General features: G+C 37.9%; 1 protein-coding gene across 1 annotated transcript in view; it reads left to right on the plus strand.

Moving 5' to 3' along the window:
- The window catches only part of GUCY1A2 (guanylate cyclase 1 soluble subunit alpha 2), a 155,857-nt gene that overhangs the window by 122,542 nt on the left and 18,368 nt on the right, over positions 1 to 14,947 (plus strand). The window contains exon 7 of the mRNA XM_015852224.2: positions 5,220 to 5,374. Within this exon, the coding sequence (XP_015707710.1) occupies positions 5,220 to 5,374 (155 nt within the window). The remainder of the gene's footprint in view (positions 1 to 5,219; positions 5,375 to 14,947) is intronic.

Raw genomic sequence — 14,947 nt, forward strand, 5'->3', positions numbered from 1 at the left:
GGGAGTAGCACCTTATGAGGCATATTATTGCTGTTCTCTTCTTTGGAGTCTTAGGGGGTGGACATAGGGCCTACTCCTGTGTTCAAAATGCTGTAAGTTCTCATGTACGTACTTTATCCTTCTCAACCCACATTAACCTCTTGTACTAAATCATTTTAGGTTCTGTTGTAACCAAAACCTTGAAAAATCCTGTTATCAATTCAGATGGTGTGTTAGGATAGAATCTGACTCCAAAAAACTTGCCTCCACATAAACCTGAGGCTGGAACTAATGAATCCCCCAATTTACACTTTGTCTTTGATTTTTACTTCATCTAATCATATACATCAGGCTGCTGCTAAGCACTCATAGTGATAAAATTTTCTATTATGGGACATAAAATACAGAATCATGTAATAAAATTGGTGTTAGGGAAACCATGGAAGTTACCTAATCCAACCACCGCTCAAAGAAAGGCTCCCTTAGATCATAGCAGAAGGACATAAGGGAAGGGGAAAACAAATTTTATCCACATCTGAGGATTTACAAAGACATACTTTGCAGTTGCTTGTTCCTCATTCAGTGGAGATGGCCATAGGAAAAGACCACGGCCCTGTAAAGTACATATGTAATGTGGATCACACTGGAAAAGTAATTGTACCCTTCACGCAAACTACAATTTCTTTACCCAATAAATATTTGATAGACTTATTGATCAATGAAATTCAGTCTGTGTTAGTTCGTTATTGTTTTCTATTTTTTCCATGTATAATTTTCTGTGTCTCTTATTTCAGACAGGCTAAATAATTATAAGTCTATGAATAAGAAATCTAGGGAATTCTCATTAGAAAAAAGCCATGTTCATTTCTCTCAATGTTATTCAAATATAGGGGAAATGTGTCCTGTAGTTTTGTTCAATAGAACACCTTGTGAAATTTGAAATGATCTAAATTTTCCTCTGAGCAGGTCTGTTTCTTGGCAACAATTCTATAGTGAGCTATGCTGTCATATGTCCCTTTCCAGAAAGACACTGTGATATTTATAAATCTATCTAAGAATACAGATAACCCCCACACTAAAGCATATGTCAGGGCATAGCTGTCGGTCCTGTCAACATGCAGTTCTTTGAAGGAGTAGAAAGAAAGCTCGACTCACCAGTGTGTGCCCTGATTTTAGAGCTTGAAGCTTTGAATAGTATATTTTGCAGTAACACATTTCAGAAATAAATATCCCTGTGTAATGCATATGCTGAGATTCAGAGATAGCAGTGATGTTAGAAGTTGCTACAAATATTAAGGAAGATAAGATCTTACAGAATCTGTTTGAAAGGATCTGGCAGTGGGTCATGGACCAATACCTAAGACATGCTGTGAGAGGTGACTCTCTAAGGTGACTACAGAGACAGAATAAACCCAAACACTGAATATTGCTCAATAAGTTAGGGCAGAAAGTGATGATTTGAGAAATGGACATGTACAGAAATACAAGTATATTATTGGACAAGGAGTAATGGTTTCAGACTGAAAGAGGGGAGGTTCAGATAAGTTACAAGGAAGAAGTTTTTTACACTAAGGGTGGTGAGGCACTGGCATGGATGCCTTGAGGTGATGGATGCCTTGTCCCTGGAAACACTCAAGGTCAGGCTGGATGGGGCTCTGAGCAACCTGATCAAACTGTAGATGTCCCTGTTTCTTGCAGAGAAGTTGTATCAGATGGCCTTTAAGTGTACCTTCCACCTCACACAGTTCTGTGATTCTATGATTATTGAAACTGATATCCAAAATCACGATCAGCAGAATGCTTTGATGCTGCTGATTTAAATGCTGGTCTGGGATGTCCATGTGCCTGGAAATACTTCCCTGCACATCCTGCTTCATATTGCCTGAGCTTTGCTACTGGCTCAGCACAAAGCTTGAGCAGCTGCCAGCTGGTCACATTATTAAGGTTTGAAATCCCCCAGGCTGGCTGCGTATAGGATTGCTGCTGCTGAAACTGTGTCACCTACTTCCAGCCCACCCTTACCTCTTCAGCGCAGTCTCTGCATTAAGCAGACAGCTATATGAAGATGGGTTTTGAGCCCATATGGATGCAATTCACCTGTCAGGCAATCTGAGACTTTTATTTCAAGCATTGAAATATGTTTTTCAGTGTGTGAGAACTGTTTATTAAGGTCCTTTTCTGTGTGTGGTGGAAAGGATATGTACTCATACTGCATATTGCATCAGCTGCCACTCCCTTTAAATGTTACCATGGTTCATATTTGAGGAGGAAATGTCAGCAACAAACACCTTTCCTTTACAAAAGAAGAATTTATTTTGGCTCTGGAAATCTCTGAAATAAAGTTTACAGAGAGATGTTTTTGGAAATGCATTTTTGCCCTGGGCTTACCAGAAAAAGGATTATATATAAGATGAACAAGAAAGTTCATGTAATGAGAAAGTTTGTTTGCATTTTTTAGCATCAAATATTCCTTACTGTCAGACAAAGAGAAAGATACCCATGGACTTGTCTTTTTCCTGTTCTTCCTTTCACCAGAAACAATAATTCCTCACTTTCAGTCCTCATCCAATTCTTCACGCTGTCACCTGTCAGGGAACACATCTGATGTCCTTCCTCTTCTTCTTAGTTAACATGCGTGAAATAAACTTTGTGAAATAAACTTGCAAGCCCTTAACCGAGATCTGCAGACACTTTTGCACAACACCGTGTACGTAAAAGCCTTGAAGATTAATTTTAAAATAATAAATGTTCTTTTCAGGTATCATTACAGTTTGGAACATTGTTTACTTCTCAAAATAGACATAATAGAGGGAGAATTTTAAAGGCTTTTAATGAAATGTCTCAGTTTTTACTGAAGGTAAATATGAATTTTAATACATTATCTGGGTTGTGTGAGGACATGTATTGATCAAAATCAATAACACGACAGCCTAACAGTTTTACAGCTATTTGGAAATCCCGAGTAATGTCCTCTATCAATTTAAGTCCTGAATGATAAAGCAATTTTGTGAACAGGTAAAAAGAAGTTCTTAAAGAGTGGAAGTGGAATACCAATCATCAACAACTTATATGTTTTGCCTGTAAAAGTTAATTTTACTTTATAAGTGCCTTTTGATTTTATTTATTTATTTATTTGCTACCAGGGTTTCCCTCCAGTCTACTATATATTCTCATCTCTTTCCAACTTCAAAATAAAGCTAGTGCTTTTTCTTGTTCAGATGTTACCGAATGTACCCTAGAAGAGGTCACAGTGAGTGGTTTATTTGTGACGCTTTAATGAACATGCAGAGTACAGGTGGAAGAATCAGGCAGCATGCTGTGCTCTTAAAATTATGTACAACATAATTAATTCCCCTATCTCAAAAAAATCAAGACACTGCAAATATGTGCTTTATTGTTCATTGAAAGCTGTACTTTTGTTTGAGCAAGGCTGTCTGCTCCTTTGCTGCGGGCAGGTACTGACAGGAGCTGTCCTTATCTCTCTAACATTCAGGGGACCTGTTTGTTCACTTTTTGACACAGGACCACTCTTTTCCATTGTAAAGGAACAATATGTTGTGAAAAAGCTGGAAATCTTCATGTTCCTAAATACTGCAAAGTAATGTAGCTGCAGTGCATATATGCAGTGCATATATTTGCATATATGTTTATAGCCAAAGCAAGTTTCTGGGTGCTTCCCAGACCAGTAGCATGTAGTATCTGAGGGATTTCAGCAGCTGCCTTTCAAACTATAGTAAAGGTTTGAAAGCTCAATGAAACTCAAGTGCTGTTTGTTCGCAGATTTATTTACTTTTTAATCCTAGCCTGTAATCAACAGCATTACTGGGAGCCTGTGGGATTGCTGAAAGTTATATTGCACTATGCAGAACAATGTCTTCTTAGGTTAGCACGGGCTTAGTGTATAGCAAACACAATGCTGTACCTACTGCTGGTGGCATATAAGAGAGGAACAAAATGAGAAGGGTGCTTAGCTGTATGGTAAAAGTCTAGGACACATGGGAAGAGCTATAGGGACTGAAATAACACGGGGTCCCACATGTTCATAGAACTTCAAAAACTCTAGGGTTATGAAGCTGAGAGTGATTTCTTGACAGTATATTCTGGTGTGCAAGCTAACAAGATAGTAATTTTATTTATTTCTTATTTGTGTTTGGGCAGTCATTAACAGTCATTAAAAATAAAGATTATTAGACAAAAGCACAGTGTGATGAGTGTGAATTGAATAAGTCAAAGGAACTGATGGAGTATAGGTTGATATAAATAAGTCACCCATTCAGTCTCCATTGGATCCTCTGTTTTATTATTTGTTTCCTGCATGTTGATGATCAGAAGGCTGGAGCACCTCTCCTGTGAGGAAATGTTGAGGGAACTGGGATTGTTTAGCTTAGAAAAGAGAAGGCTTGGGGAAGACATTGTTGTGGCCTTCCAGTACCTGAATAGAGCAAAGGGAGAATGGCTGTTTACAAGCGTGGATAGTGATAAGACAAGGGAGAATGGTTTTAAACTGAGACAAGGGAGATTTAGTTTAGATATCAGGAGGAAGTTTTTCCGCAAAGAGGGTGGTGACAACAGTGGAACGGGTTGCCCAAGGAGGTTGTGGATGACCCATCCCTGGAGGCATTTGTTCTAAAGGAAACTTGGAGGCTAATTCCAAGCTTTTAAGGTCAGTGTGATATCCACATCTCAGACAGATTTGTACCTTCTTATTTTGGGAAGGATGAAATGATTTTTAAAATCACTGGTGCCTTAATTTCCTCATCTTCACTGTTGCCTTATATCTGTTTGTCAAAGGGAGAAAATCAGCCTTAGCCCTTTGGGGGGAAAATTATGGAAAAAATGTACCATATTCATCCATTCTACTGTTCTTTCTGCCAGCTTGGGAAAATTTGGGTCTTGTTTTAGTGCCTGCATCAGAACTGGTGACAAACCCTCTGCGTTAACTGATATTGCAGTAACACTTGGCTATTTGGCTCTGTTCTGTTTGTGATTCCTGATTTGACTGTGGTAGTCTCCAGAACACTGGGCACAGAAACAGCAGCCAAAAATGTTTTTAGTGAAAAGGTTCCATGTTTGTCTGATCTGAGTTCGTGGAATGGGGAGCTTACTTTCTTTTACTCTTTGTTCTCTGGTTTATTATTTCTTTGACAGGGTTGCTGTGATTGGCTGGTAAATAATTGCTAATGCCATTAATGCAGGCAGCACAAAATAGACAAACTGACACAAATCTTACGTTTTTGCAGATGAGGATAGGCATTCACTCAGGATCGGTGCTGGCTGGCGTTGTTGGTGTAAGAATGCCACGCTACTGTCTCTTTGGAAACAATGTCACCCTTGCAAGCAAGTTTGAGTCAGGAAGTCATCCGCGTCGCATCAATGTCAGTCCAACCACGTACCAGTAAGTGCTCTTAGCTTTTCATGCTGCTTTTTTATTACAATCTGTTTGCAGTGAGTTCTTAAAGCATGCTTTCCCCTCACTTGGCATATGAACTACAGCACAAAGTCAGTAGGTTGCATACTAATTGGAAAGAGCAATTGCAAAATGTTCTCAGGCTTTCATTTGCACTTTTGCATCAGAACATACAGAAAACTGTGGCAGTGAGGGCAAAGGAGCACAACAGGAGGACCAGCAGTTGCTACCTAAAATACCATGTAACAGAAGTGGGCAAATGATACTAAACTGAGAGAAGCTGTTAATTCCCCGTGAGAACAGGGAGGCCTTACAGACAGATCTTGCCAAATTGAAGGGCTAGAGAATCAGCAGCAGCAAGAAACTGAAACAAGAGCAATCACTGGATTCTGCACCTAGGAGGAACAACCCTGGATCAGAGTACAGGTTGGGGAACCAGAGACTGGAGGGTGGGAAAAGAGATCTGAGGGTTCTGAATTATGGCAAGATGTGTGTGAATCAGCAGTGAGCCCTGGCAGCCCAAAGGGCCAACCATGCCCTTGGATGCCCCAGGCCCAGCACTTCCACAGGGCAGGGGTAGGTCTGTGCCTTCTGCTCTATGCTGTGCCTCAGATGAAGAGAAGCATGTTTCCACTGGCTGAGGAAAAAGCCTTTAATTTTGTCAGTGACACCGAGTTTTTGTGCTTCCTTGGAGACAAAGTTTTTTAGCACTGTAAAGAGACACTTGGTAAAAGTATTTTCTTAATATAAGAAAAAAGATTGGAAATGGCAAAGCATAATCACCGCCTGTTTGAAGAAATTATGCAAATAATCAAGCAAAGGCATGATTAAATCAGGTTATGAGGAACATCTCCTGAAATAATGGGAGGTGTTCCTTATTGTTCAGATTTGACAGCTTGACTATAAGAATTTCTTGTGCTTGGATTATGACTGATGTATTCTCTGTCTTTGGGCAGGAGATCTAAATCTTACTCTTTTTTTCTACACTCTGTATCTGAAGTAATTTTCTGAAGTACAGTTTTGCTCAGGTTTTCAGGCTGTTCCTCTGCTGTAAATCTGTAAGCAGTTTCTCAAACAATACTTCTTCCCTTTCTTTCTTTCTCTCTCTCTCTCCTCTCTCTCTCTCTCTCTTTTTTTTTTTTTTTTTCTCCTTTACAGACCTGTGAATCTCAGTATTTACTTTTTCCCCATAACTGTCTGTGTAAATTAAGGTTTTAAATGGAATTTCTTCATCCAGGAATTGAAGCTTCTGATATGCTAAAATAGAAAGCAGTCAGAAATAAAAGTTAAAAAGTAATTAAAACGAGTGAATAAAATGTCATTTATCTGAAGAGTCCATTTACTTGAGATCAGATTTATGGAAAGGGATGCAAGTGTAGCTAATTGAACAAGAGGCAGAAAATCTGAACAGACTTTTGCATTGTGTGCAGAAGCAGGTTCATATGATTTTCTGGTAAGGTGCAAGAGAAACATAGACCTAAGTTACTGTCAGGCATACAAAACCCACTCATTTAAATAAAAATGATTTCTATAAATGTATAAGAAATATATACTGATCATTTTGAACTGACAGAATACTCAGTGATCGTGGGGAGATCATCAAGGAGAAAAAAATGAGCTGTCCAGAATAGGGCAATGAGGGAGAGCAAGAGACGGTGGACATCAAGAGAAGAGGCTCATCCTGCTTATGGAGAAATACTCTTTCCCACAAGGACATCCATACAGTGGCATAGGCTGTGCACAAAGGCTGAGCATTCTCCATCTTTGAGTGTTTTCAAGACCTGACTGGGTGGAGCTCTGATTAGTCTAGTCTGAATTCAGTGGTTTGTTTTTGTTTTTTTTTTTTTTTTTTTCCCAGTGTCTTTTTTTTTAGCAATAGTTTGAATGAGAAAGGTCTTGTGATGCCTCTCAGCCGTAATTATTTTATGAGTGTCTGATATCTATGATTGTCCAACCTATTGGTTTGCCTAAGCTGCATATCAAGTATATATATATATAAGTCTCTTTCAATATATATCTTTATCAAAACATAAAAAGCAGCAAAAACAGAAAACTAGTGGGTTAGACATATATGAGTGTCCAGTTAGCAACCAGAGTGTCTGCGGATTGAAATTCTAGACCTAAATGAAAAAATTGATAGTTTGTGACATTAGCCTACGCATTCTACTGAAAAATCAAAAATAACCTGCTTAATGTCACAGCATCAACTGGTGTATCTAGAATAATTTCATATTAAGTACTGGAATAGGCTCCCCAGGAAGGTGGTTGAATCGCCATCCCTGGATATGCTTAAGTGCCATTCGGATGTGGTGCTCAGGTATATGATTTAGGAGAGGGTTGTTAGAGTTCGGGTACTATGGTTAGGCTGCGGTTGGACTTAATGATCTTCAAGATCTTTTCCAACCTGGGTAATTCTATGATTCTATGATTCTGACAGCTTTTGAAACTTGATGAACAGTAGCAACTTCCAATGATGGGAGACTGTTATTTTTTTTTGTGGTAGACACTGTGAAAATAAAGTAAAAGACAAAAAGACAAGATTGTACTTTAGTTCTTCACACAAAGTTTACAACTGTGTGGTTTTGGATATTGATTTTGTTGTGAATCCATAGAAAACATATACTGATTTAACAGTTCAGCATTGTATTATTATTGGACTGCATGATTCTGTTGAAAACAGTCTTTAGGAGTCTTTAAAGATTCCCAAGGCTGCTTGCAAGCAAAAAACAATTTACAAAGCAGTCATGGAGGGGCCATGCAGTATCAGGTGACATTTTGGTATAATATGAGAATATATCTTGAAACCACTGGGTTGGTGATCAAAGTCGGATTCTTTCAGTGTGGCCAAACTTTCACCTAAAGTGATCATCATGTCTGATTTTATCTTCCAGAATACTACAAATTTTGATTTCAGCTTTCAAAAAAAGGAAGGTAGTGGAAAAGTGAATGATGTTGTGGTTATGTTATTGCAAAAGACTGCATGATCAAAGTTCAGTTCAGAGAGCTTTCAGTGCAAGTAACAAGCTAAGTGCACGGTTAGAGGTAAAGGGAGTAGAAACAGCAAGAAAATGTGTTCAAAAGAGAGGCAGTTATTGTTCAAGATTCTACAAGGTTTTTACAGAAAGTATTTGAGAAAATAAAATGAATGTAGATAGAGCTACTCAGAAAGGCTATTCCAAACTATAACTTCAGGAGCGTTTGCAAGGATGAGAACAGATTGGGAGAAGTCAGGAAACAGCACCACTGATGGGAGCTAGGGAGGGCTGTTATTACAAGATATTCCATAGAGCAAAATTATTCAGAGCTTCTGAGGGTGATCAAGGGTATTTTAACATAATATAGCAGTACTATCTAAATAAACAAGTAATAATCTGATGTGCCTGTATATAACTTTTCTTAAGTAGAATTGGCATGGGTATATAATTTGCTGTGTACAAATGAGGCAATTCCTTACAAACGGTAATGTCTTTAGAGCTGACCTTACATGCCTTTAAATGTTTAAATTTATCATTTTGGGCTGCCATTTACTCATTTATTGTTTTTATTATCTAAGAAGCAATATTCCACAAAGTAGATAATTCCACAATCAGTATGAAAATAACAGAATTCCATTTAATTACTGGCATTTATCATAATGCATTTGTGTCTACCATGCTCCGTGATGAAAATTCCGATAACGTACTTTGTGCAAACGTGTCTAATACTTATCAGCTTTCGTTTTACAGTATAAATTATGCATTACAAAGTGTCATCAGCGTTCAGATGATAATCGTACATCAGAATGCCTATTATTGTTTTCAAACACTTCCGTATGAGCCCATAATCTGCCTGTGTAAGAAGGGGAGCCTAAATAAATAGGATATGGTGTTGCTTAGCAGCAGTAGTGAACCTGAGGCATACTTGCTCGCAGTTACACTTGCTGGGGAAGATCTCAGCAGTGTAAGACTGCCTTTTACAAAAGTGGGCTCTGAATCTGCTGGCCATAAAAGCTTAGCTCTTTTGAAAACACCTTGTTCTCTTGACACAGGTCTTTTGACAGAAGAACTGCAGAGCACTGGTTGCTTTGAATCACTGAGTATTGTAGGATGAAAGCACTGAACAGCACTGGTAAAACTTCTGGTGCAACTCATGGAAGTTGAAGAATCTGGTCCTAGACCAGTCCTTGTTAACCATGTGGCCAGGAAGGAAAAGGAGAATAAAACATTCCCTGTTCCTTTAGTAGACTGACAAATCCAGCTATAGGTTTATGTAATTTATTTATTTTATCCTAAATTGAATAAAATTGTCATGTTTTCCATACTGAAGGGAAATCATATTTTTCAGCCTCCTGTTCAGCGTAGAAGAAAGATTAATTACTTTTTAATTATTTGTTTCAGCCTTGAATAATAATATTCATCTGATGCTAATATAATGCATCTAAATTAATTCTATTAATAGTATTTAAACATAATACCTTAGGACTTCATAGAATCATAGAATCACCAAGACTGGAAAAGACCTAAAAGATCATCCAGTCCAACCGTTCACCTATTACCAATAGCTCCCACAAAACCATGTCCCTCAACACAACGTCCAAAACGTCAAGCAAGTGTGGGATACAGATATTTCCCACTGTCACATGCTAAGTAATACATCCAACACCTGAGCTTAGGCAAAGATGGTCAGCCTGTATCCCACCTCCTTATGTGATTAGGGCAGAAAGCTGCCAAGGGTTGTTTTGCATGGAGCTGGGTGAGGTCATTGCCACTTCACCAGCATGAATTGCCCCTCAGCCGTAACAGTAAATTAAAACCTGCAAAATTTTGAATTTTTATGCTGTTACATGGAACTCATTTTACTTTTTCATAATTAAAATTATGTATTTATATCTGTCATTATCTTTTTTTTTTTTTTTTTTTTTTAATTAAAACACCATGAATTTCCATAATCACCTCAGAGTATTTCAATAGTTCTTTTTCCTACTGGTTGTGTATTTATCTATATACAGGCAGGTAAGTGGATTTACTCTCTGAGAACCTTTTCAGATGTTTTAAACTTTTGTTTCTGACAATCCTTTAAAAAAGCTTTTTCTTTTCACAGTTCAACATTTGTGCTTTCATAAGGTGTATTATTGGGCAGAGAACTTAGCCATGGACAAAAGGGAAACACAGCTTATATATGGACACAAAAATCAGTCTAATTAAAGTGTTAGAAGTCACATCCAAGCAAACTGATTTATTCTTGTTTTTCTATTTCCTTTTACTCCTGAAACCTGTGTCATCTGCCTCCATGAGTGTACACTCCCATAGCCACTGTGTTTTGGGAATCCAGTTCTGGGCCTCCTTTCTCCACTGTCTGACATTTTCATTTCAGGATCATGGGATAACTTTCGGTTAGATCACTGTCAGTTATGTAACAGTGGATGTTACACTGCACAGTTCCGCACAGCTAAACTAAAGGTAAAAGTTATTGTTTAAGTTAATAAATTCAACTCCACACAAATCCTGAGCTCCGTTTTGTTAGGTCTGTGCAAAGCCTGTGGCCTTTCCCTAGTGATGGCACAATCCTAACACTGAGCCTAATTCTATGATGTCCTGATCAGAGTGCAGACACAGTAACACTTCTGCTTAGGTGTGTAAGAAATAGAGGTTTTAGAAGTCAGTGATAGACACCATGCAGAATTTTGTGTGATATACAATGCATTAAATACAAAATCAGGGCTAAATCTTTTATAACCCTTCTTTCTTCTTGAAGGAAAAGCACCAGTACATGAACTTCCACGACGTATAACATGAAATAAATTAGAATCAGGCATAGTCAAGTTTATCTCTAGTATGAACAAAAACAGTGGGTGAAATTCAAAGCCACTAACATATAGGACCAATTAGACTGACTTGGAGCATTACAGTAGCAAAATCATACACTTATATTGTGTATTTTATAAGCAGACTATTGATTTCTAATTAATGCCATAATAATTCATACGATAACTAATGAGTTGATGTATTTTGTGAAACCAGATACCAGTTAGTGAAGTGACCAACACTCATTCACAAAGAGGAAGAGATCAGTAATCCCAGAGGATTCTGATAATCCATTTGGGAAGCCATTAATTAACTTTTCCTAATTTTGCCAATTAATAAATGGAGCTAAACAAGGTAAAGACAGTTCAATACACTTCATCAGAATCATCTTCCCACTGTAAGACTTAGAACAGAAATAATTTTTCTTTATTTGTAGTCATGGAAGATAAACATGCAAGGAAGACTGTCCTAGGAACTTTTTGCTGTATGCTGTATTTAGGAAGGCAGTATATGTTCTTCTTTAATTTCGTCCATTTTATGTCTTTACGAAATGTAACTCAAACATCGATCTATGCAAATCTATATATCTTAAAGAAGTTTATGTGAATGTTCAGTTCTGTGTGGGTGCTTTAACTCTGAGTAAATAAATTGCCAGATTGTATCATATAATCGATTTTATTTAAAGTGTGTGTAAATTCATTATACTGAGGCTAAAATGCATATATGTATGGAAAACCATACCAAACTCCCCTCCGCTCCTGAAAATGAAAAGAAAAAGGGGGTGATTCTCAGATCCCATCTTTTTGCCTGAAAGTAGTAGTGTTTCCATCGGGAAGGAAAAAAATAAGAATTTATGCTGTTCAGGAAGATTTTACACTAGGAGGGGAAGCTGTCAAATTAATCAACTACAAATCAGCATTTAAGAAATTCCTCCTCCATTGAAACATCAACAAAAAAGACAAGATGAGGGTAGACCTGGTTCCAGGAAATTTATAGGAATGCTTGAGTAGCCTGACCCTCACAGTTTAAGCACTGAATTGTAAATTGTGTATCCAGACGCTTGAGTGGAATCCAGAATTCTGACCCTGTGAATAACCTACCATAAAAGCGTCCTTTGCAATAGTGCTCTTAAGGAAAATATACAGAAGTGGTGCAGGAAGGACTGCTGAGATAAATGCTTTGGAATAGTTTCAGACCAGTTGTTATATGCAAATTCCTGAATTATTGAGGTTGCATTGCCTCAAATCAAGCTCTATGACTGTGGGACACCAAGGGGATTTGAAATGCTTTGTGTAGAGTCTAAGCTGCCAGATAATTTCTGTAAGCTGAATGGTAGACTCTCAGACTTGCAAAGCAGGCACAATGACTTGGTTTCAACAAAGCACTCTGAGGATGGTCAGCAAGTTGGAACTAACAACCAGAACTGGGTGCCACCACAGGCTTCCAGACACAAGGCTTAACACCAGTAAGTCCCCTGAGACAGAGAAGAAGTGCAAGAACTAGTCATGTGGCTCAGCTTTGCCCTTGCTGTCAGTCTGCACTGTTCAGCTCTCGGCAGAACTATACTTTGAGGCTCTTCATACCCTTGTAGAGGAAGACAAGAAACTTAGCAAGGTCTGTAGCTCTCGGTTGCAGACATCAGTTGGTACTCTTTTAACATTGGTAGTAACCTAAATATGGGAGAGAAGTTTCCTGGAGAAAAAATATCCCTACTCATAAACACCGAGGATAAGTAGATTAATCCTTCTTTGGTGTATACACATAGATATAAGAAATGAGATGCAATTTCTGAAACCTGATCTCACTGTCTGCGAAACTGAGTGCCAGGACCAGTATGTTTAGACAATCCAAAGAACCTGTACTTTAGGACAGGACTGGAGAGATCATTTTTTATTTTGCTTAAAGCCTTTCTAATTAGAGTCATTAAGATAATTATTATTTTTATTTTTTTCACAAGCATATAAAGTAAGTAGCATAGAATATGATTAGAAGTAGCTTCCATTAATATTTGTTAAAGAGGACTATTTCCTGCTGTGATTGCTTGGGAGCTGAAATAAAGGTCAGCTAAGCAATTTCTGAGTATGAGAGGCTAATTCAAATATTGCCTAATATAGTGATGTGGAGTCTATCCCAAGCCACAGTGAATAAATTTCCAAATAGCTGTACTAATTGGTTAGTCACCCTTCACTGCTGGCACTTTTGATAATCTCAAACAATTTCATTGCAACCAAGTTGCAATTCATAGAACAGCTGAAAATAAGGCCTTTGATTAATATCTTGCACTTTCATTCTATGAGGAAAATAGTGTGAAAATATTGATTAAACTCGGTGCCAGCCCTGAATTAGATCTATCTATCTGTAACTGTCATTACAATCAGATAATGTTGGACTCTGAGAAAGAAACCATTGATTTTTAGCAAGTCTAGATGCTGTATAGTGAATGAGCTGCTCAGGGAAGAAAGTCTGCAGTGAAAGCTTGTGGTTTTAGCTCAGAAGGTTCTAAGAGTTCATCTGTTCCTTGTAAAATCTAGTCTGAGATTGTGGAGATGAGAGGAGAGAAGCTTCTCTGTGGAGGTCTCTGCAAACTCTCACACAATATGAAAAGAAGATCATTGTGTTTTGCTCATAAAGTTGACGGCCTGGAAAATAGATTATGACACTCAAACCATATGGTAAACAAAGACCACCACAGAAGTTCAAAGGCAAAAACGTGGTTAGACTTACAGCCATCTGATTATTTAAAAGCTGGGGAAAAAAATACCTTTGTATTTAGAGAAATTGTGAGGAGTTCACATGGTTTCTCCCAGACAAAAAGAAAAAATAAAATAAAATAAAATTAACAAAGGAAGTTCCGTTAAATGTACTGAAAATTCCAGAATGCTTGCCCAGCAGCAGAATTCATTCAGTCGTTTACTCTCTAGAAACCAGCTTTAGAGGCACTAAATAAGCAGCCTATTACAAAATCTGCTGAAGTTAACAAGGTTCTTCCCACTCATGTTTTTGAGTTTCTCTCTGATTGAGAGAAAGAATAAATATCCTTGAGAAAAAGATGAAGGCTACTTTCATATATCCAACATAGCTTAGAATTTACTATTACATCAAAATTGTTCTTTTCAATTCTTCACTTACTGGAAACAAATAGAAAAGTGTAGATTATTTGCTTTATTTTGCAACTAAGCTGTTTTCATGAAAAGGCCCCAAATTATTAGATTTAGCCAGTAAAGGTTTTTCCAACATGGAGGAAGACTACAAGTAGCAGCAGGGAGTATCACTGGGTCTGTGACACTGTGCCATTTGTATGGCATGGCTGGAGGAGGGGGGGGGTTGGCTTCACACCTCACATGAGCCTGCATCTATTTTTTACCTCAACCAGGTGTCCTAAATTAAACTCTCAGGTACATATGATGGATAGGGTCAGATTTGATTTGTTTCTTTTTGAAGCTGGTTTTGCTGCTTTGGGACCAATTTTGGTTCTGAATTTGGTTCTCTTTCCGGTACATGATTTTCTGAATGCTGACACTGGTTTTCATAGAATGTGTTTATTTGGGCCTTCTTCTCAGCTGATCTCAGCAGATCTAGAATCTCAGAATCATTTCAGTTGGAAGGGACCCTTAAAGGTCATCTTGTTTGACTCCTCTTGGTGATGCTCTTAATGTAGATTGGCTGGGGATCCTGGCCAAGGATTTTCTAGATGTCATGTAATACTTTGAATTCGTTTTTTAATTTGAGATCATGTAGGACCAATCTCTTCCATAGAAATGTGTCCGCACTGTGTTTC

Source organism: Coturnix japonica, chromosome 1 (genome assembly GCF_001577835.2).
Source record: "Coturnix japonica isolate 7356 chromosome 1, Coturnix japonica 2.1, whole genome shotgun sequence".
NCBI lineage: Eukaryota > Metazoa > Chordata > Aves > Galliformes > Phasianidae > Coturnix > Coturnix japonica.